The sequence below is a fragment of the Gymnoscopelus braueri genome, assembly GCF_963280865.1.
Source record: "Gymnoscopelus braueri genome assembly, chromosome: 11".
Lineage (NCBI taxonomy): Eukaryota > Metazoa > Chordata > Actinopteri > Myctophiformes > Myctophidae > Gymnoscopelus > Gymnoscopelus braueri.
The window spans coordinates 8,805,766-8,827,686 of NC_137613.1; the positions used below are offsets into that span (position 1 = coordinate 8,805,766).

A 21,921-nucleotide genomic window follows, 5' to 3' on the forward strand; every position below is an offset into this window, starting at 1 on the left:
TTCTTTGTATATTTCAGTAATATGCTTTGCATATTTAAGTTATTTGCAGGGATTGTCATGATCATCAATTTGTCTGTGGCAAATTTGTGTGTTGTTTGTTTTTTACATAACATAACATTATAATATAGTTCTTGTTTTGATCATAAGACCCAATTACTGAGTGTCAGTCTCTGGGTTTTCTTCAGAATATGTATGACACTGATTTACTATGACGCTATGGCACATTAGTTCTCTAACTTTCTCTAACTTTTTATCTTCAAGGACCCCCATAACTCTGAGAGTGCACAAATGGGTTTGGTTCCATTTGTATACTCTCAGAGTTACAGACCTGTAAAGGTAGTTTAAGGCTATGGCTCTTTATGTGTTTCTGGTAATATTATTGTCTGCTCATTTGTAAGTCTATGGCAAAAATAGAAATTTGACAAAAATATCCACCACAAGCCAGCTGTGAAGTTTACCATTTGTTGAGGCCCATGATATAAGCTGTGTTGTGAATGAAGCCTAAATAAACTATAATGTAGGACACAAGACATCTCTGATAGCCCTGGGCATTTACAGAGCTATGAATCACGAGCCATGGCTTGACTCACACACTATATATTTATAATATAATTAAGAATATCAACTTGTTTCAAAATAAATATGTCTAATGTATGAATCTAATACTTTCTCTTCTTCATTTGTGATAGGCAAACATGCACAGAAGAATGTCCTATTTCCCTGGAAGAGTACATGTTATTTTCCGGTCTTAAAGATGGAGTGCCATGATATTTTTCAACCCTAAAACCTGATCATAAGGTATTATTATTATGTAAGGATTTTTTTTCAACAAAAAAAAAGTGTACAGTAAGTGTTAAAATGTTGTTTTTATGTAGACACACCCACCAGTGCATTAAGTATACCTGGTTCTCACCTTAGCACCTCCTCCACCACCTTAGCACCACCCACCTGTCCTAGTCCCTCCTCCTCCTCATGCCCACACCTGTTGTGTTATGATAATGAGGGGGAGGGTGTGGGCTTTGTGATGTCACTAAAGCGCTGTTTCTCTATTGGCACATTTGACCCTCAAGGTTTCAGCCTCCAGGAAAAAACTCCAAATAGTCAGAGAAGACATAAAACACCATAAAAACACCACCGGGGGGCTTAATGAAGTTCTATCAACCTCATAGACACATGAAAAACAGAAAAAGTGCAAAAACATGGCACCACCTCTTTAACTGATCTCAACAAAACGGAGAGTGGAGGCCAAAGCCCAGAGAAAGAGGAAACTCCCAGACACTCAACCTAGCGGACGACTTTGCCGTTTCTGCCACCAGGGGCTCAAGCAGGGGCCAAATAGTCCGCATATCCATACTGGGTTTCCAGGAGTGACTGGGAAGTATACATTTACTGTCCACCAAAAGTGCTTTTATTGTACAAAGGCATGGCAAAGGAGATGTCATGGAAGGAATTCCAACAATCCTCCTTCTATGCCATGGAGAAGGATAGGTGGACAGCAGAGAGGAAGAAATGGGAGATATGCCAACGTCCCCCCCCCCCCCCCCATTTTCCCCAGCAGCTTTTAGTGCCCTGATCATGGACAAGGTCTGAAAGAACTGAATCTAAACTGTAAAGAATCCTGAGCAGCTATTTGCAAAATGTACGTACTGTACATAGACAAGTGAAATTCCATTCATATTGTATGTTGGCTTCTGCTTCTTGGACATTTTTATATACTGTGAATGATGGCTGCTTCTAGCACATTTTATATACATGTATGACTTCCGCTTCTTGCACAAAAATATCATATAGGCCTTAAGACAGTGGTTCTCAAACTTTTTCATTTCAAGGACCCCCAAAATGATATGTATTTGGCCCCGGACCTCATGTCAAAATATGTTGTTCCAGGGACCCCCAGAAGCAAAGATTTGAGTTACAAATGTTCGCTTTAAAAAATATTATATTCAAAGATTTGCACAAAGTTTTACAATTTTTCCAAAATAGCAGATCTACAAGCTCATAGCGCAGCACTCGGTGCCGCGCTATGAGCTTGTATATCTGCTATTTTTGAATAGCCAAAGTATAAACGGTTAAAATTAGTATGATGCTATATTAACACATTTTGCTGGGGACCCCCTGGAACACCCCCAAGAACCCCACTTTGAGAACCAATGCCTTAAGAGTTCTGTCATACCTGCCGTTCTACCTGTACAATATTTACCTCTGTCTTACCTATAATGTGTATATATATATATGTTTTTTTTATATTTCATTATATCCAGAATTATTACGTTTTTATTATCTTTTTCTATTGTGTTGTATTAGCAGTCTCTGCAAAACATATGGCATAAACATTTCAATAATGTCAGTATAAGTGACAAAATAAATCCCTCTTGATTCTCTGAAACTATGATCATATTATCTCACAATTGATAGCTGACAAATGACAATTAGCATGATAAGAAAATTGTAAAGCTCTGAGTAAATACCTGGTTCATGTTTTTTTGAAAATAAATTGTTTCAGTGATTCTCAACCTTTTTACTTTCAAGGACCCTTACTTTGATAGGCATTAGACCCATCAGGACTTATACTTAACTGTATATGTCGTAATGAAGGTCTGAACAGGCCGAAACGTTGACAAACTCAATAAATACAAAGCAGAACTTTTTTCGGCATTACCAGTGTGCAAACTCTATTCCATTTTTATTAGACCACGACCCCCATACATTTTAACTCTCTGGAATCACTTCTATATATTGCAATACCATGGACATGCTAAAGCTGAAATCACATTGGCTGGCATTCACTACCATGATCGACAGGGAGGCCCCTACCACCGCCACGCCCAGAGGCGGCCGTCTCGTCGCGGGGCAGGAGCTGATAGTAATGGTTTACTAGAAAAGCTTTATTGATCTGTTATTACAGTGCAGTGCTGCCACCGTCTGGTAGCCAAGTATACTGTTTTGATGTGTGTTGGCCTCACCGCGATATGCTGCCTCCAGTTGACTGGACATTGATACTACAGGGCCTTTGCGTTTGGAAAACCTGATGCGATTCTATTGGCTGTCAGTGAGTGACGACTATCCACGTCTCGCCGCCTGTGAGCAATTAGGGGTTAAGAGTCTTGCTCAGGGACAAATTTCATTTCATCGACACATATGCTGGCGTGGCCTGGAATCGTACCTAGGGCAACCAGGGCCTCTGGCTCCCTAGGCGGGCTCACTAACCACTCAGCTATGGCCGCCCTTATGTGCTGACAGTTGTCAGTTGTTTCTATAATCTGTGGCAATGGCATGTATGTCAATGCATTATTTTATCCTCACTGGAGTTTTTGCTTTTGCTCTTTATGTAGCCATAAACAATTTTTGTGAAGTTTCTCCGCCGTGTGGAAAAGCCTGGTGAGGTGAGGTTAATTTCAAGTAGCGATGTTTTGTCAACATGTATTCATCTACATATGTTGACATAAATAATGGACATGCCAAAACAATATTTTTTTGTTGTTTTCATTGTAATTGTCATTACATTCTTTGAATACGACATATAACTTGACTTGATCTAAGGGGGTGTCTTAACTGTCTCTGAACAGCCCTCCTCTGAGACACAAACCAAGTAGACGAAAATGGTACCATATTATAATGAGCATTAGTGAGGACCATATGAAGATAGGTTGAAAATGGGTGAAGTTGTCCTTTAACTGATAAAGAGCAAAGAGGGACTGAGCTGACCTCTCTCCTCATAAACGTTATTGTGCTTCTCCAGCTAAGCTAGCTGACTGGCTAATGCTGCTGAAAGTTATCTGTAAGACACTGATCAAAAACCCCTAAATTGAAAAAAAAAAAAAAAAAAACTTTAAGGTGTACGGCTATGTTGGAGACAACGGCAACGCTACTGTATGGCAGGAACTAAACAGACGAGCAGTTCCTAATGGATATACATCACACTACATTGTACAAGAGGAGAACAGAACACAGCACCACAAATGTTTTGCCATAGGGTTAGCGGCTTTCAAATATTTGGGAAGGGGGATTTGGGGTTTGCTGGTAAAACCTGGGAGCGATGCCCTTCATTTGAATACTGCTCATTTTAATTCCATAAGGCCCTACCTTTGTGAGCTCCTTCCGGCAGCTCCTTCTCCACCCCAGGGTCCTGTGGAGAGAGAGTTATGTTGAGTCCCCTTACAATGGTCTTAATAAAGACATAAGATGCTTTAGCAGATGCTCTTCTTGGAGCGACTTACAAAGTGCCAGCTACTGTAAGTGCTAGAAACTAAGTATCTAGGATAGCAGGTAGGCTAACCATCAAACATACTGTAGAATATTTGTAAATAACATACTTTCCAAATAACATACTTAGCAGTTGTGGACAAGTAAACAGCATACATACATCTAAATAGAATACAACAGAATATCCCTTCCCACAAGATATCCTTTGAGGAAGCAGATAAAACATCATCATCATCATCATCATGCACATTGCAGGTGACTGCACTTTCCTTTTCAACTATTCTTTCCTTTTCTATATTCCTTGAGGATGAAATTTAAAGGTTTGACCAGTGCAGTTTTCAAGGAGAACACATGCAGGTCATATAGTTAGGACACATTGTACACTTAAACCTAGCCTACAAAACACGTTTTGTGTACGGATTCATTGAATAACGTTCGAAAATAACATTTATGTACATTATTCCTGTTCTGTACGTTATTCAATAAACCTGTACAGTCTTTCGTGAAACTGCTTTTAATGTGTTTGCATCCTCATCTTGACGTGAGCTAGAGTCATCCAAAACTTGGACTGCCCTAGTGTGTCTGATATCTGGTCTAGAGGGGCGGGTTCAAAATCTCTGGAGAAAAAATCTGTGAGATCCCATTTGTTCACCAATCTGTCCGTCAGCCCCCGCCCCGCCCCATGCCCCTCCTCCTCCCCCAATGTTCAGCATTGAAAGCCCTGACGTCACAACATTTGGAGCGACGCCCACTGCACTCTGGTTGGTTGGGGAAATGAAACACTTCCTATTCCAGGAAAGTCAACAGGCTGGTCCAGGCTCTTATTTTTAAGCAAAAATAAAAAATAAAAGCCTGAAAAATCGAAGCTATCCAAAACTAGACTCTCTTAACTGTTCTAACTTAAAAAACAGGATTATAGATTTATATGACCACTGACCACTGATTGTACGTCCTGTTACTGAATGCTGGCAAATCACCTCATACTGTTTTATGTTCTTTTAAACTTGTATTTTATCATCGCTGTCGGCCAGAAAAAAACAACAATCAAAAATTTTAAACTTTAAAAAAAAGGAAAAAAATCTGTGCTATTGAACACCCTTTTATGTTTGCGTGTGGGTTTTACAAATATTGAACCAATGAAAAGTATAAAAAGCGCTTCTGACTAAACGTAACTCCATTGGATCCTTAAACTGTTGTTTAAAGTAAACTCCAACTCAGGTTTTTTTCCCCATCTTACCGTGTCATTCTAATCAATGATGGACAAAACAACTATCTCCACATTAATGGTCAAAAACCTCCTAACTCCACTTGAGCTGTATTTGGGTAAAGTGATTGTGAGGAAGACCATATTAGCAGCTGGAATCAGTACAGAGCCATGTAGTAGGTTGCAACCAGAAGGTGTACTTATTCACCATAGAAAATACAAACAGGACAGGAACACCACATGTAGCTCTTCTCCCTCAACAGACCTCAGTCTACTGTCAAGTGGCAGCCTTTTATGCTCAGCTTCGCTAATGAGCCAGCCTGGACTTTAAAAAGAGAATCAAGGACTATTTGGCCAGTACTTTTCTTGTTTTACATTCATTTTACATTTTATTATACTTATATCTTTATACTGCTGTTTTATATTTATGTTTGTTAAACTTTGTATGCTTCTGTCCTGGCCAGGATTTGGTAAAACATTTATTGAATCTGAATGGGAATACTAAAATAAAGGTGAAAAAGAAAAATAAACTTACATCGGGACTGGCACTGATCATCATAAGAGGATCATTCATGGAAGGATCTGGCCCGTCTTGTTGGCCATGGAGGGGGGTTTGGACGGCGGGTAGGGGGTGACTGGGGTCTGTAAAGTGAAGGGGAGAAACAATAAAACATAAAAGCTATTACTATTACTAAACTAGTGTAATATTTGCCTTTTGGTATAGAAATATAAAATGTAAAAATGCTTTACAGATATTTACATGGTTGGATCGTGTGTGTGTGTGTGTGTGTGTGTGTGTGTGTGTGTGTGTGTGTGTGTGTGTGTGTGTGTGTGTGTGTGTGTGTGTGTGTGTGTGTGTGTGTGTGTGTGTGTGTGTGTCTGTGTCTGTGTGTGATAGAGATAGATATTATTATTATTTGGGCTCTGTTTTTTATTACGTTTTAGAATTATTGATTTCACAAAGCTGGACTACATGTTGCACAGAAGCAATTCAACAGTGAATGATGAACTGTGAAACTGACGTTACAGTATGTGAAACTTTGGGAAGCAGAAAATGCAGACTTGATTTTGGTTGTGGGCTGAAGGAACTTTTAATCAATATACTACTGAACTGAGATTATCTGTGGTCTGTTCTGTTTGTGGGTTGTAAGTCACTATGTTTCTGGGTATACTTTCTGGGTATACAATCCCTGTTTAAGGGTTCTTTATCTTGATGTGAGGCATGCCTCTGTGGTGATCGTTATACATAATCATTATACATTGATGTGCTGACAGTTGTCAGTTGTTTCTATAATCTGTGGCAATGGCATGTATGTCAATGCATTATTTTATCCTCACTGGAGTTTTTGCTTTTGCTCTTTATGTAGCCATAAACAATTTTAGATGTTTGTGAAGTTTCTCCGCCGTGTGGAAAAGCCTGGTGAGGTGAGGTTAATTTCAAGTAGCGATGTTTTGTCAACATGTACATATGTTGACATAAATAATGGACATGCCAAAACTATATTTTTTTGTTGTTTTCATTGTAACTGACCTAAATATACAGTAGTGAAATGTATTCAAAGTAATTTAACTGCAATTACTTATGTAATTACATTCTTTGAATACGACATATAACTTGACTTGATCTAAGGGGGTGTCTTAACTGTCTCTGAACAGCCCTCCTCTGAGACACAAACCAAGTAGACGAAAATGGTACCATATTATAATGAGCATTAGTGAGGACCATATGAAGATAGGTTGAAAATGGGTGAAGTTGTCCTTTAACTGATAAAGAGCAAAGAGGGACTGAGCTGACCTCTCTCCTCATAAACGTTATTGTGCTTCTCCAGCTAAGCTAGCTGACTGGCTAATGCTGCTGAAAGTTATCTGTAAGACACTGATCAAAAACCCCTAAATGGAAAAAAAAAAAAAAAAAAAACTTTAAGGTGTACGGCTATGTTGGAGACAACGGCAACGCTACTGTATGGCAGGAACTAAACAGACGTGCAGTTCCTAATGGATATACATCACACTACATTGTACAAGAGGAGAACAGAACACAGCACCACAAATGTTTTGCCATAGGGTTAGCGGCTTTCAAATATTTGGGAAGGGGGATTTGGGGTTTGCTGGTAAAACCTGGGAGCGATGCCCTTCATTTGAATACTGCTCATTTTAATTCCATAAGGCCCTACCTTCGTGAGCTCCTTCCGGCAGCTCCTTCTCCACCCCAGGGTCCTGTGGAGAGAGAGTTATGTTGAGTAATGGTCTTAATAAAGACATAAGATGCTTTAGCAGATGCTCTTCTTGGAGCGACTTACAAAGTGCCAGCTACTGTAAGTGCTAGAAACTAAGTATCTAGAATAGCAGGTAGGCTAACCATCAAACATACTGTAGAATATTTGTAAATAACATACTTTCCAAATAACATACTTAGCAGTTGCGGACAAGTAAACAGCATACATACATCTAAATAGAATACAACAGAATATCCCTTCCCACGAGATATCATCTGAGGAAGCAGATAAAACATCATCATCATCATCATCATGCACATTGCAGGTGACTGCACTTTCCTTTTCAACTATTCTTTCCTTTTCTATATTCCTTGAGGATGGCATTTAAAGGTCTGACCAGTGCAGTTTTCAAGGAGAACACATGCAGGTCATATAGTTAGGACACATTGTACACTTAAACCTAGCCTACAAAACACGTTTTGTGTACGGATTCATTGAATAACGTACGAAAATAACATTTATGTACATTATTCCTGTTCTGTACGTTATTCAATAAACCTGTACAGTCTTTCGTGAAACTGCTTTTAATGTGTTTGCATCCTCATCTTGACGTGAGCTAGAGTCATCCAAAACTTGGACTGCCCTAGTGTGTCTGATATCTGGTCTAGAGGGGCGGGTTCAAAATCTCTGGAGAAAAAATCTGTGAGATCCCATTTGTTCACCAATCTGTCCGTCAGCCCCCGCCCCGCCCCATGCCCCTCCTCCTCCCCCAATGTTCAGCATTGAAAGCCCTGACGTCACAACATTTGGAGCGACGCCCACTGCACTCTGGTTGGTTGGGGAAATGAAACACTTCCTATTCCAGGAAAGTCAACAGGCTGGTCCAGGCTCTTATTTTTAAGCAAAACTAAAAACTAAAAGCCTGAAAAATCGAAGCTATCCAAAACTAGACTCTCTTAACTGTTCTAACTTAAAAAACAGGATTATAGATTTATTTGACCACTGACCACTGATTGTACGTCCTGTTACTGAATGCTGGCAAATCACCTCATACTGTTTTATGTTCTTTTAAACTTGTATTTTATCATCGCTGTCGGCCAGAAAAAAACAACAATCAAAAATTTTTAACTTTAAAAAAAAGGAAAAAAATCTGTGCTATTGAACACCCTTTTATGTTTGCGTGTGGGTTTTACAAATATTGAACCAATGAAAAGTATAAAAAGCGCTTCTGACTAAACGTAACTCCATTGGATCCTTAAACTGTTGTTTAAAGTAAACTCCAACTCAGGTTTTTTTCCCCATCTTACCGTGTCATTCTAATCAATGATGGACAAAACAACTATCTCCACATTAATGGTCAAAAACCTCCTAACTCCAATTGAGCTGTAGTTGGGTAAAGTGATTGTGAGGAAGACCATATGTAACAGGTAGAAGAAAGACTTAGTCTTTTATTGTGAAATGCCTGCTAAAGTATGTATGTATAGTTTGTCCTGCAATGAGTGGTTAGCTAGCGCCATCTACTGGTAGCTGGAAAGTCTATAAAGGTGACCGGGTCATGTGACTATCATAGCAGTTGTACCTGCACTCTGCTGTGGTAAGTCACGTCTGATGCTGCTCTGAAAAAGTATTATAAATTGCACTAAAGCTAACGTGAGATTTACTGTAAGATACACTGTCCTGTAACAGCAGTTGATATGTTGTTTCTGTGTGTTTTCATTTGTTGCTGTAACTCACGTTAGATGCACTATGTATTTGATACTGAAATCAATGTTATTTCTTCCTGTAGAAGTCAGAACCAGTGGAGGTGCTAATCACATATGTTTGTGTCTTGAACCAACCCATTGCAGGTACTTGTTGTTGCACTAAATGTTTTGTATGTATTAAGTCAGACGTTCACAAGACTAAATGTTTGTTTGTATCAACCGCCATTACAAAGCAGCCACGTTGTGACGTGCTGTATTTTCTGGTTACCGCCAGAGGGCGCAGTTTGGCCATTTTATTATCTATTTTGGTTGACGTCTGTGTTTTTGTATTTTCTTATTTCATTCATTATAAAAACGATAAAAAGGATGATGCAGGTTAAAAACAAGTTAAAAACAGATTGTATTGAATTCATTGTAAAAGCGTTATTGTTAAAACCCAGTTAAAACCACTATACGATCACATGTTAAAAAGACATACTGTTAAAACCACTGTAAACACATTGTTTAAAGTCACATCTTGTAATGCATTTCATGAGGATGTAAAAACTGAGAATGTATAAGATGATATGTATGATAGCAGTTGTACCTGCACTCTGCTGTGAAGTCAGAACCAGTGGAGGTGCTAATCACATGTTTTGTGTCTTGAACCAACCCATTGCAGCTTCACTAAAGTACCACATCATCCAACCCAGTGCCTCTGTGTGTGTTCTTGGCGGGACGGGTATACAGCGGTTACATTGGTGCCATGACCCGTGACTTCTCGTCGGACCGGTGACCGCCCTGCCTACCACATCACTTCATGAGGCCATCAGTACACAGTATTTGTGGGTACAGTCTACATGGTAGCATAGCAGTGAAGCTCATTACTGTACACAGTACAGGGTGTCACAGTGACACAGATAATTGTGTGTGCCATACCAGTGACGTGTCACACAACCTACAGATTGTTTTTGTCATTTTGATTTATTTGCTATTTTTCTACTTTTGATATCCACATTATTGGGGTGGACTATACTGTTTTGGGAAAGATGTCACGGGTTAGCACACCCATTAGTGTTGGCAGGGGCAGAGCTATGCATGCTCCCATCCTTTTCTCAGTTGATAGTCCCACTCCAGGTGTTAGTATTCCCTCATTGGAGGAGGTTCCTAGTGCTAGGGTCCGTAATGTAGCTGACCATCACACCAGCCCACCTATGCCTCAGGTCACATCTACACCAAATCCTACTAGTGACAATTCTGAGTGTGTAACTGACCAGATGAGGACTGTCATTCAGGAGATAGGACATCAGTTAGCTGACAGCATCATGTCACGCATACAGCCACACAACACAGTAGCTCCCAGTTCCACTGTCACACAAAATGTAGCGAGCACTTTGAGTCAGCCCAGTCAGATGGATGCATCCCAAGTCCATTTGGTTACACAGAGAAAGGTTAAGGAACCACCATCTTTTGTAGGGGGTGGCTCAGACTCAATCACAGTACATGAATGGGAAGATCTGATGAGAACGTTCATTAAGAAGACTAATGTGAGGGTTGAGGAACAGGCTGAGGAAATCCTTATGCATTTGAGAGGAAAGGCTAAGGATGTAGTTAAGTTTGGCATTAGAAACAGCCACATTGATGTTTATGCTCACCCTGACATGATTTATGGTCTCCTCAGAAAGCACTTTAGCTGTACTAGGTACTCTGCTGTCCCCTTAGCTGACTTTTACTCGACTTTGCCCAAAGACCAGGAAGACCCCTATGACTACTGGCTGAGACTAAACAGAGCAGCTGACCTCGCCACTGACTGCCTGAGAGAACAGGGCAAAACTCTTGACAACCCTGAAATGGAGGTGACTCGCATGTTTATTAGGAACTGTCCCTGCAAAGACCTAGCCCTCACCTTCAGATCCAAAATAATTGACAGGTGGTCGGCATGTGAAGTGTTGGAAGTGCTGAACGAATACCACGCCGAGATGAGTTGCAAAGCGACTTCCCCATTGCACCCTGTGAAGAGGATGGATATTGCTATGCACAGAGCTGAAGTGAGCCACGGCCCGGTCCCATACCACAGCCCAGCCCCTACCCGCAACCCAGTCCCATACCACAGCCCAGCCCCTACCCACAGCCCAACCCCTACCCACAGTCCCGCCCCTACCCACAGCCCAGCCCCATGCCACAGCCCAGCCCCCACCCACAGCCCAGCCCCTACCCACAATCCAGTCCCTACCCACAGCAGTCACGAGCCGCCTCAGACACAAGGCCCACAGTATGTCCCCCTAGCAGAGGTCATGAGTATGTTGGAGAAGGTCCTGCTGCGTGGAGCCTCTGACCAGTCACAAATGAGGAGGCGAGCTCCATCCAGGCGACCTGCGGACCGAATTGACGGTTTCACTGACAAGCCATGTATTATTTGCAAAGATGAAGATCACAGTGCATTCTCTCATTGCCGGGAGAAGAGGCTTTGTTTCCAGTGCCACGCCCCAGGCCATTCACGCCGTGACTGTCCAGAAAAAAGGACTGTCCCGGAGCAGCAGGGAAACTGACTGGTCTGCACACAATGGAGGACAGTGCAGATCAACCCAATAAGCCTCCCAACAGTAATGAGAAACCCGACATGCAAGATAATGAGTCCCTCTATGAGCTGTATAGCAGTACGATACCCTCATCCAAGAAATTGATCTTTCAGGGATCCCAGAGGATAGCAGAGACTAACAGCCTGTTCTACACGCCTGTGCCTGTGAAGAATGGTCCCACTCTCAAAGCACTGTTGGACAGCGGGTCGATGGCCTGTACAATAAGTGAGTCTGCTGTTGAGTCCCTGCTGCAGCAATGCCCTGACATGATAAGAAACACAGCTGATGATTATGTCATAATAGGCTGTGGTGGACACCGCGTTTCCCCCAAAGATATGTATGACCTTGATGTCACCGTTTACGGATGCAGAATGATCGTCCCAGCGATGGTTGTTCCAGGCCAGACCGAACAAATGATCCTTGGCAGCAATGCCATCAAGCACATTCTAACTCAACTGAAGAGCACTGACAGCTACTGGAGACTAGTTTCCTCGCCCAACAATGGTCAGACCGATGACCACTGCCAATTCCTGTCACTGCTTTCTAACACAGAGAGATGGAGAGGTGACTGCATTCCAGATAAGGTGGGCACGGTGAAGGTCAAGAGTTGTGTGACACTGAAACCGCAGAGCGAGCACCTTGTCTGGGGCAAGTTACCTGAGTCAGCCGTGATGTCAGCAGGCAGTACAGTGGTCGTCGAGCCAACACAGTCAAAGGCCAGACCCAGACACATCCTCGTTGGAAGAGTTGTTACTCCTCTTTGGGGAGACCGATGGGTGCCTGTTAAAGTCATTAATCCTACCGACAAAACTGTGGTGCTGAGAAGGAATGCCAAAATTGCGGATGTGTCCCCCTGTATCGCAGTAGAGGACTTGCCCAAAGCAGACGAAGTCAAGTGCAATGTGCAGTGTGTGCAGAGTGAAGATGTACGGCCAAGGTCAGAAGAGGACATGGTGCGTGCACTGGAAACTCTGGGACTGCAAGACCTTGATCTGAAGTCATGTGAAGTGTCGCTGCAGTGGAAAGACAAGCTCCTTCACATCATCGAACAGTATGAGTCAATCTTCTCCCGACACAAGATGGACTGTGGAGAAGCTAAAGAGTTTGTGCATCGCATCCACCTTGTCGACGACAAGCCATTCCGTCTACCTTACAGACGCATACCACCAAGCCAGTATGAAAAACTGAGGACGACTCTGAATGAGATGGAAGAGAAAGGCATTATTCGGAAGTCGCACAGCGAATATGCATCGGCACTCGTTCTCATTTGGAAGCGGAATGGAGAACTCAGAGTCTGCACTGACTTCAGATGGCTTAACGCAAGAACCGTGAAGGATGCCTACCCACTGCCACATCAAGCTGATGCTCTAGCCGCACTCGGTGGGAATGCTTTCTTCTCCACAATGGACCTGACATCAGGCTTTTATAACGTCCCCTTGCACCCTGATGACAAGAAGTATACAGCGTTCTCGTCGCCCTTTGGACTTCATGAATACAACCGTCTCCCTCAAGGCCTATGCAACAGTCCTGCTACGTTCATGAGGATGATGATGTCCATATTCGGTGACGAGAATTTCACAAGCCTGTTGTGTTACCTAGACGACCTGATGGTATTTGCACCTACAGAGGAAGTTGCACTCCGACGCCTGCAGATGGTGTTCGCCCGCCTCAAGGAACACAACCTTAAGCTCGCACCCAAGAAGTGCTTCTTCCTCAGAAGGACTGTGAAGTTTCTTGGGCATGTCATCAGTGAAGATGGAGTTCGGACAGACCATGAGAAAGTGAGAGCCATAAATGACGTCCAAGTCATCGACCTCATGGAGTCTGATGGGAAAACACCTTGCCCTAGCAAAATCAGATCGTATCTAGGAATGGTGATGTACTATCAAGGTTTCATCGAGGCATGTTCTGCGAAGGCAAAACCGTTGTTCAGGCTCACAGCTGAACCTGGTGCTCAGAACAAGCACAAGAGAGGTCGCAAACCTGTCAAGAAAGGAGATCAAGTCAAGTTGTCGCCTGCTGATTGGACCGATGCGTGCCGGAACGCGTTTGAGACTCTGAAAAACGACCTCATGATAAGTGTCACCCTAGCCCACCCAGATTTCAATGCCCCCTTCATTCTTGGTGTTGATGCGTCGTTCGATGGCATTGGCGCTGTCCTGTCTCAAGTGCCACCAGGTGAAAAGATCGCTCGACCTGTCGCATTCGCTAGCAAGACACTGTCCCGGTCACAGATGAATTACCCAGCGCACAGGCTGGAATTCCTGGCATTGAAGTGGGCCATTTGTGACAAGTTTAGCCACTGGCTGAAGGGCAGACACTTTACTGCCTGGACGGATAACAACCCACTGTCTTACATCCTAACGAAGCCTCGCTTGGATGCATGTGAACAAAGATGGGTGGCTAAGCTTGCAGCGTTCGACTTTGATCTGAAGTATGTGCCAGGTGTTAAGAACATTGTCCCCGATGCGCTCAGCCGTGAGCCATTTGTTAAGTCATGTGTCAGCCACCGTCTGATGAAAGAGCCTTACATTGCACTGTTGGATGAAGTCAATGGTGTTGTCAGGGGTACAGTACAGGATACCTTCCGGGTGACAAACAACTGTCAAGCTGTTCGAGAAGTGGAACCAGGATCATCTGATTCCGATGCTGGAGCTGTCTCTCAATCTGTGGAGGGCTCCATCAGCCCTGAAGAGGTGTCAGCGGTGCTGATTGCCCATAGTGACAGTGGAATGACCAGTCTGCCCAGTGCTAGTCCACCGTTGCCCCAGTTACCTGGAGAAGACCCTTCCACTGTTATTCCCCAAAGCCAGATCTTGAGTCTTCAGGAGCAGGATGCCACAATAAGCCGAGTCGTGTTCTATGTGCAGCGGCATAAGAGAGCTACCAGGCGGGAAACAGCGTCTGAACCTGGCTGTGTCAACAAGCTCCTCAGACACTGGAAGAAGCTACGGGTACAAGATGGAATCCTGTACAGGGTGAAAAAAGACCTTAGACTCGACAAGAAACTCTTCCAGTTCATTGTACCGGATAGCCTTAAACATCAAGTTCTCCTTGGCGTCCATGATAATGCTGGTCATCAGGGCCGTGCACGAACCCTCTCCCTTGCCAGGGAACGGTTCTTCTGGATCGGAATGGAAAATGACATGGCCAACCATGTACGCCGATGTGAGAGATGTGTTGTTGGCAAAACACCTGAACCTGAGGCCCGTGCACCCCTGGAGAACATTCGGACATCTGCTCCAATGGAATTGGTGTGTATCGATTTCTGGTCGGCCGAACTGAGTGACAAGAAGACAGTCGATGTCTTGGTAGTAACGGACCACTTCTCCAAAATGGCGCATGCCTTTCCCTGTCGAAATCAGTCTGCGAAACAAGTTGCCCGGCGGTTGTGGGATGACTTCTTTTGTATTTATGGATTTCCCCAAAGATTACACTCAGACCAAGGTGCCAACTTCGGGAGCAGGCTCATGAAAGAACTTCTGGAGATGGCGGGAGTTCACAAGTCACGCACCACCCCATACCATCCAATGGGTAATGGTGTTGTAGAACGTTTCAACAGGACACTGGGGAACATGTTGAGAGTCCTGGCCCCTACTGCAAAAGCCAGATGGCCACAGATGCTACAGACATTGACCTTCTGCTACAACTGTACAGTGCACGAGACCACTGGCTTTGCCCCCTTCTTTTTGATGTTTGGGCGAGTCCCGCGTCTCCCCATTGACATCATGTTTCAACATGTCCGCCAGAATGACAAGGTGGTCAGCCGGAATGAGTTTGTTACTCGCTTGAGGCAAGACTTGTGTGCGGCTGCAGAGATTGCTCGAAGACACAGCCTCCAAGAGCAAGCACGTCACGCCAGACTCTACAACCGTCGAGTCAAAGGCTCTTCGTTGGCTGTGGGCGATCGAGTGTTGCTGGCCACTCGTGGTGAGAAAGGCAAGAGGAAGCTCTCTGACAGATGGGATTCGGCTCCTTATGACGTTGTGTCAGTGAGGGCCGACATTCACGTGTACAGGATAAAAGACATCCAAACTGGCAAGGAGAAAGTTGTGCACAGGAACCTTCTTCTCCCAGTCGATTTCCTAAACTTGGATGAGGATGAGACTCCAGTCTCTCTTGTGGGATCAGATCTCAGTGTTGTGGCTGTTGGAAGTGGCCCGGAGTCAGTGGCAGTTGGCGGTGTGGATCGCAATGTCCAGACAATGGACTGGCTCATGAATACTCCTGAGATTGAGGACCCTGTTGATGGGAGTGATGTGGATGAAGTTCTATCCATAGCTTCAGGAAGTGATTCCCTGCCTGGTGGATTGGCCGATACACCTGATGGGACTGAACCTGTCACTACCAATGCAGTCTCTACTCCCGAACCTGTTCCTAGCAATGCAGTCCCTTCCCCCGAACCTGTCCATCCCGACATGTCCCCTCCTGACGATATCCCCATGGACATAGCCCCTTCTGACAGTAGCCCCCCAGACATTGCCTCCCCGGACATTGACTCCCCCGACGCTAACGCCCCTGAGACAGCCATTCCAGACAGTGACTGCCCTGACTTTGACGTTCCGGGCCCTCTACCTCAGGTGATTTGCACACAGCCTAGCCGTCGTAGTCTCAGGGATCGTAGGTCCATTAAGCCTCCCAGACGTCTTGTTTGTGAGATGAATGACCAAGTAGTAGAAGAGGATTCTGTGTCCACAGTGTCAGTTAGTTCCTTGTTTCAGTTCTTTAGAGATGCACTTTCGGTTTGAGTGACAGGGTTATGAGAGTATTTAACCAGAAGTGTATCTAGGTAGTACTTGAAGCTACAGGAACGATATTTTACATTTCAGAGGTGTAACAGGCATCTCTGTGTCTGTGTTTAGTCAGGGGTTTGATCGTCTCCTTTCTTTTCGCACTCCTTGTTGGGAGAGTTTTTGAACTGACATGTACTTAAGTTTTGTTCCTTGTAATGCACAGTTTTTTTTCTGGTTTTGTTTTTTTTTTGTCTCAAGAGTTGCACTTCCCATGTTTAGCAGGATTTCAGGGGGGTGTATGTAACAGGTAGAAGAAAGACTTAGTCTTTTATTGTGAAATGCCTGCTAAAGTATGTATGTATAGTTTGTCCTGCAATGAGTGGTTAGCTAGCGCCATCTACTGGTAGCTGGAAAGTCTATAAAGGTGACCGGGTCATGTGACTATCATAGCAGTTGTACCTGCACTCTGCTGTGGTAAGTCACGTCTGATGCTGCTCTGAAAAAGTATTATAAATTGCACTAAAGCTAACGTGAGATTTACTGTAAGATACACTGTCCTGTAACAGCAGTTGATATGTTGTTTCTGTGTGTTTTCATTTGTTGCTGTAACTCACGTTAGATGCACTATGTATTTGATACTGAAATCAATGTTATTTCTTCCTGTAGAAGTCAGAACCAGTGGAGGTGCTAATCACATATGTTTGTGTCTTGAACCAACCCATTGCAGGTACTTGTTGTTGCACTAAATGTTTTGTATGTATTAAGTCAGACGTTCACAAGACTAAATGTTTGTTTGTATCAACCGCCATTACAAAGCAGCCACGTTGTGACGTGCTGTATTTTCTGGTTACCGCCAGAGGGCGCAGTTTGGCCATTTTATTATCTATTTTGGTTGACGTCTGTGTTTTTGTATTTTCTTATTTCATTCATTATAAAAACGATAAAAAGGATGATGCAGGTTAAAAACAAGTTAAAAACAGATTGTATTGAATTCATTGTAAAAGCGTTATTGTTAAAACCCAGTTAAAACCACTATACGATCACATGTTAAAAAGACATACTGTTAAAACCACTGTAAACACATTGTTTAAAGTCACATCTTGTAATGCATTTCATGAGGATGTAAAAACTGAGAATGTATAAGATGATATGTATGATAGCAGTTGTACCTGCACTCTGCTGTGAAGTCAGAACCAGTGGAGGTGCTAATCACATGTTTTGTGTCTTGAACCAACCCATTGCAGCTTCACTAAAGTACCACATCATCCAACCCAGTGCCTCTGTGTGTGTTCTTGGCGGGACGGGTATACAGCGGTTACACATATTAGCAGCTGGAATCAGTACAGAGCCATGTAGTAGGTTGCAACCAGAAGGTGTACTTATTCACCATAGAAAATACAAACAGGACAGGAACACCACATGTAGCTCTTCTCCCTCAACAGACCTCAGTCTACTGTCAAGTGGCAGCCTTTTATGCTCAGCTTCGCTAATGAGCCAGCCTGGACTTTAAAAAGAGAATCAAGGACTATTTGGCCAGTACTTTTCTTGTTTTACATTCATTTTACATTTTATTATACTTATATCTTTATACTGCTGTTTTATATTTATGTTTGTTAAACTTTGTATGCTTCTGTCCTGGCCAGGATTTGGTAAAACATTTATTGAATCTGAATGGGAATACTAAAATAAAGGTGAAAAAGAAAAATAAACTTACATCGGGACTGGCACTGATCATCATAAGAGGATCATTCATGGAAGGATCTGGCCCGTCTTGTTGGCCATGGAGGGGGGTTTGGACGGCGGGTGGGGGGTGACTGGGGTCTGTAAAGTGAAGGGGAGAAACAATAAAACATAAAAGCTATTACTATTACTAAACTAGTGTAATATTTGCCTTTTGGTATAGAAATATAAAATGTAAAAATGCTTTACAGATATTTACATGGTTGGATCGTGTGTGTGTGTGTGTGTGTGTGTGTGTGTGTGTGTGTGTGTGTGTGTGTGTGTGTGTGTGTGTGTGTGTGTGTGTGTGTGTGTGTGTGTGTGATAGAGATAGATATTATTATTATTTGGGCTCTGTTTTTTATTACGTTTTAGAATTATTGATTTCACAAAGCTGGACTAAATGTTGCACAGAAGCAATTAAACAGTGAATGATGAACTGTGAAACTGACGTTACAGTATGTGAAACTTTGGGAAGCAGAAAATGCAGACTTGATTTTGGTTGTGGGCTGAAGGAACTTTTAATCAATATACTACTGAACTGAGATTATCTGTGGTCTGTTCTGTTTGTGGGTTGTAAGTCACTATGTTTCTGGGTATACTTTCTGGGTATACAATCCCTGTTTAAGGGTTCTTTATCTTGATGTGAGGCATGCCTCTGTGGTGATCGTTATACATAATCATTATACATTGATGTGCTGACAGTTGTCAGTTGTTTCTATAATCTGTGGCAATGGCATGTATGTCAATGCATTATTTTATCCTCACTGGAGTTTTTGCTTTTGCTCTTTATGTAGCCATAAACAATTTTAGATGTTTGTGAAGTTTCTCCGCCGTGTGGAAAAGCCTGGTGAGGTGAGGTTAATTTCAAGTAGCGATGTTTTGTCAACATGTACATATGTTGACATAAATAATGGACATGCCAAAACTATATTTTTTTGTTGTTTTCATTGTAACTGACCTAAATATACAGTAGTGAAATGTATTCAAAGTAATTTAACTGCAATTACTTATGTAATTACATTCTTTGAATACGACATATAACTTGACTTGATCTAAGGGGGTGTCTTAACTGTCTCTGAACAGCCCTCCTCTGAGACACAAACCAAGTAGACGAAAATGGTACCATATTATAATGAGCATTAGTGAGGACCATATGAAGATAGGTTGAAAATGGGTGAAGTTGTCCTTTAACTGATAAAGAGCAAAGAGGGACTGAGCTGACCTCTCTCCTCATAAACGTTATTGTGCTTCTCCAGCTAAGCTAGCTGACTGGCTAATGCTGCTGAAAGTTATCTGTAAGACACTGATCAAAAACCCCTAAATGGAAAAAAAAAAAAAAAAAAAACTTTAAGGTGTATGGCTATGTTGGAGACAACGGCAACGCTACTGTATGGCAGGAACTAAACAGACGTGCAGTTCCTAATGGATATACATCACACTACATTGTACAAGAGGAGAACAGAACACAGCACCACAAATGTTTTGCCATAGGGTTAGCGGCTTTCAAATATTTGGGAAGGGGGATTTGGGGTTTGCTGGTAAAACCTGGGAGCGATGCCCTTCATTTGAATACTGCTCATTTTAATTCCATAAGGCCCTACCTTCGTGAGCTCCTTCCGGCAGCTCCTTCTCCACCCCAGGGTCCTGTGGAGAGAGAGTTATGTTGAGTAATGGTCTTAATAAAGACATAAGATGCTTTAGCAGATGCTCTTCTTGGAGCGACTTACAAAGTGCCAGCTACTGTAAGTGCTAGAAACTAAGTATCTAGAATAGCAGGTAGGCTAACCATCAAACATACTGTAGAATATTTGTAAATAACATACTTTCCAAATAACATACTTAGCAGTTGCGGACAAGTAAACAGCATACATACATCTAAATAGAATACAACAGAATATCCCTTCCCACGAGATATCATCTGAGGAAGCAGATAAAACATCATCATCATCATCATCATGCACATTGCAGGTGACTGCACTTTCCTTTTCAACTATTCTTTCCTTTTCTATATTCCTTGAGGATGGCATTTAAAGGTCTGACCAGTGCAGTTTTCAAGGAGAACACATGCAGGTCATATAGTTAGGACACATTGTACACTTAAACCTAGCCTACAAAACACGTTTTGTGTACGGATTCATTGAATAACGTACGAAAATAACATTTATGTACATTATTCCTGTTCTGTACGTTATTCAATAAACCTGTACAGTCTTTCGTGAAACTGCTTTTAATGTGTTTGCATCCTCATCTTGACGTGAGCTAGAGTCATCCAAAACTTGGACTGCCCTAGTGTGTCTGATATCTGGTCTAGAGGGGCGGGTTCAAAATCTCTGGAGAAAAAATCTGTGAGATCCCATTTGTTCACCAATCTGTCCGTCAGCCCCCGCCCCGCCCCATGCCCCTCCTCCTCCCCCAATGTTCAGCATTGAAAGCCCTGACGTCACAACATTTGGAGCGACGCCCACTGCACTCTGGTTGGTTGGGGAAATGAAACACTTCCTATTCCAGGAAAGTCAACAGGCTGGTCCAGGCTCTTATTTTTAAGCAAAACTAAAAACTAAAAGCCTGAAAAATCGAAGCTATCCAAAACTAGACTCTCTTAAAGTAATACTAGGTAACGTTTTCAACAAAACTAAAGTTAAATTGTATATCTTTTGCGAGTGGCAAAAGTTTCACAACACCCACTCCGTGAATTTCACCCCCGGAAGCCTTTTATTTATATATTTTCTATTGAACGTGTACGGGGGGGACTTTCCCGGGAAAATGACGTTCCTGGCCAACGTCATGACGTCGTGGCCGACGTCCTCAGGAACTACCGCAACGGTTTCCTGTTTGGCCAGGAACTACCGCGCTATTAACAAAAAGGAACCTCACGCTGATTTTAAGAGAATGTAGAATTGGGAGATCGAAAAAGAACAGAAAAAGAAAGCACAGCTCATGGTAACTAATGCTCCACTGGCTAAGAGAAACGATCCGTAGATAGTATAAAACAATTAAAAGATCGCTTTTTGAAACGCTTCCGGCTTCCGGTGAAAACGAATGGAATTCTGGGTAATCGAGGACTAGGGAAATTGTATGCAGTGACGGTAGTGACCAGCAGAGGTTGCTAAAAATCGTTATTTGTGATTTTGCATTGTACAACTTTAACTGTTCTAACTTAAAAAACAGGATTATAGATTTATTTGACCACTGACCACTGATTGTACGTCCTGTTACTGAATGCTGGCAAATCACCTCATACTGTTTTATGTTCTTTTAAACTTGTATTTTATCATCGCTGTCGGCCAGAAAAAAACAACAATCAAAATTTTTAAACTTTAAAAAAAAGGAAAAAAATCTGTGCTATTGAACACCCTTTTATGTTTGCGTGTGGGTTTTACAAATATTGAACCAATGAAAAGTATAAAAAGCGCTTCTGACTAAACGTAACTCCATTGGATCCTTAAACTGTTGTTTAAAGTAAACTCCAACTCAGGTTTTTTTCCCCATCTTACCGTGTCATTCTAATCAATGATGGACAAAACAACTATCTCCACATTAATGGTCAAAAACCTCCTAACTCCAATTGAGCTGTAGTTGGGT

At 42.6% G+C, this 21,921-nt stretch overlaps 1 protein-coding gene across 4 annotated transcripts in view; it reads right to left on the reverse strand.

Annotated features, from left to right (window-relative positions):
* The window catches only part of LOC308094704 (uncharacterized protein), a 94,163-nt gene that overhangs the window by 40,721 nt on the left and 31,521 nt on the right, over positions 1 to 21,921 (reverse strand). For all 4 annotated transcript variants that reach the window (XM_080441510.1, XM_080441509.1, XM_080441508.1 and 1 more), the window contains exons 8-12: positions 19,941 to 19,983; positions 18,332 to 18,438; positions 7,582 to 7,624; positions 5,943 to 6,049; positions 4,084 to 4,126 (exon numbers count right to left, since the gene is read on the reverse strand). In XM_080441510.1, coding sequence (XP_080297636.1) covers positions 4,084 to 4,126; positions 5,943 to 6,049; positions 7,582 to 7,624; positions 18,332 to 18,438; positions 19,941 to 19,983 — 343 coding nt within the window. The remainder of the gene's footprint in view (positions 1 to 4,083; positions 4,127 to 5,942; positions 6,050 to 7,581; positions 7,625 to 18,331; positions 18,439 to 19,940; positions 19,984 to 21,921) is intronic.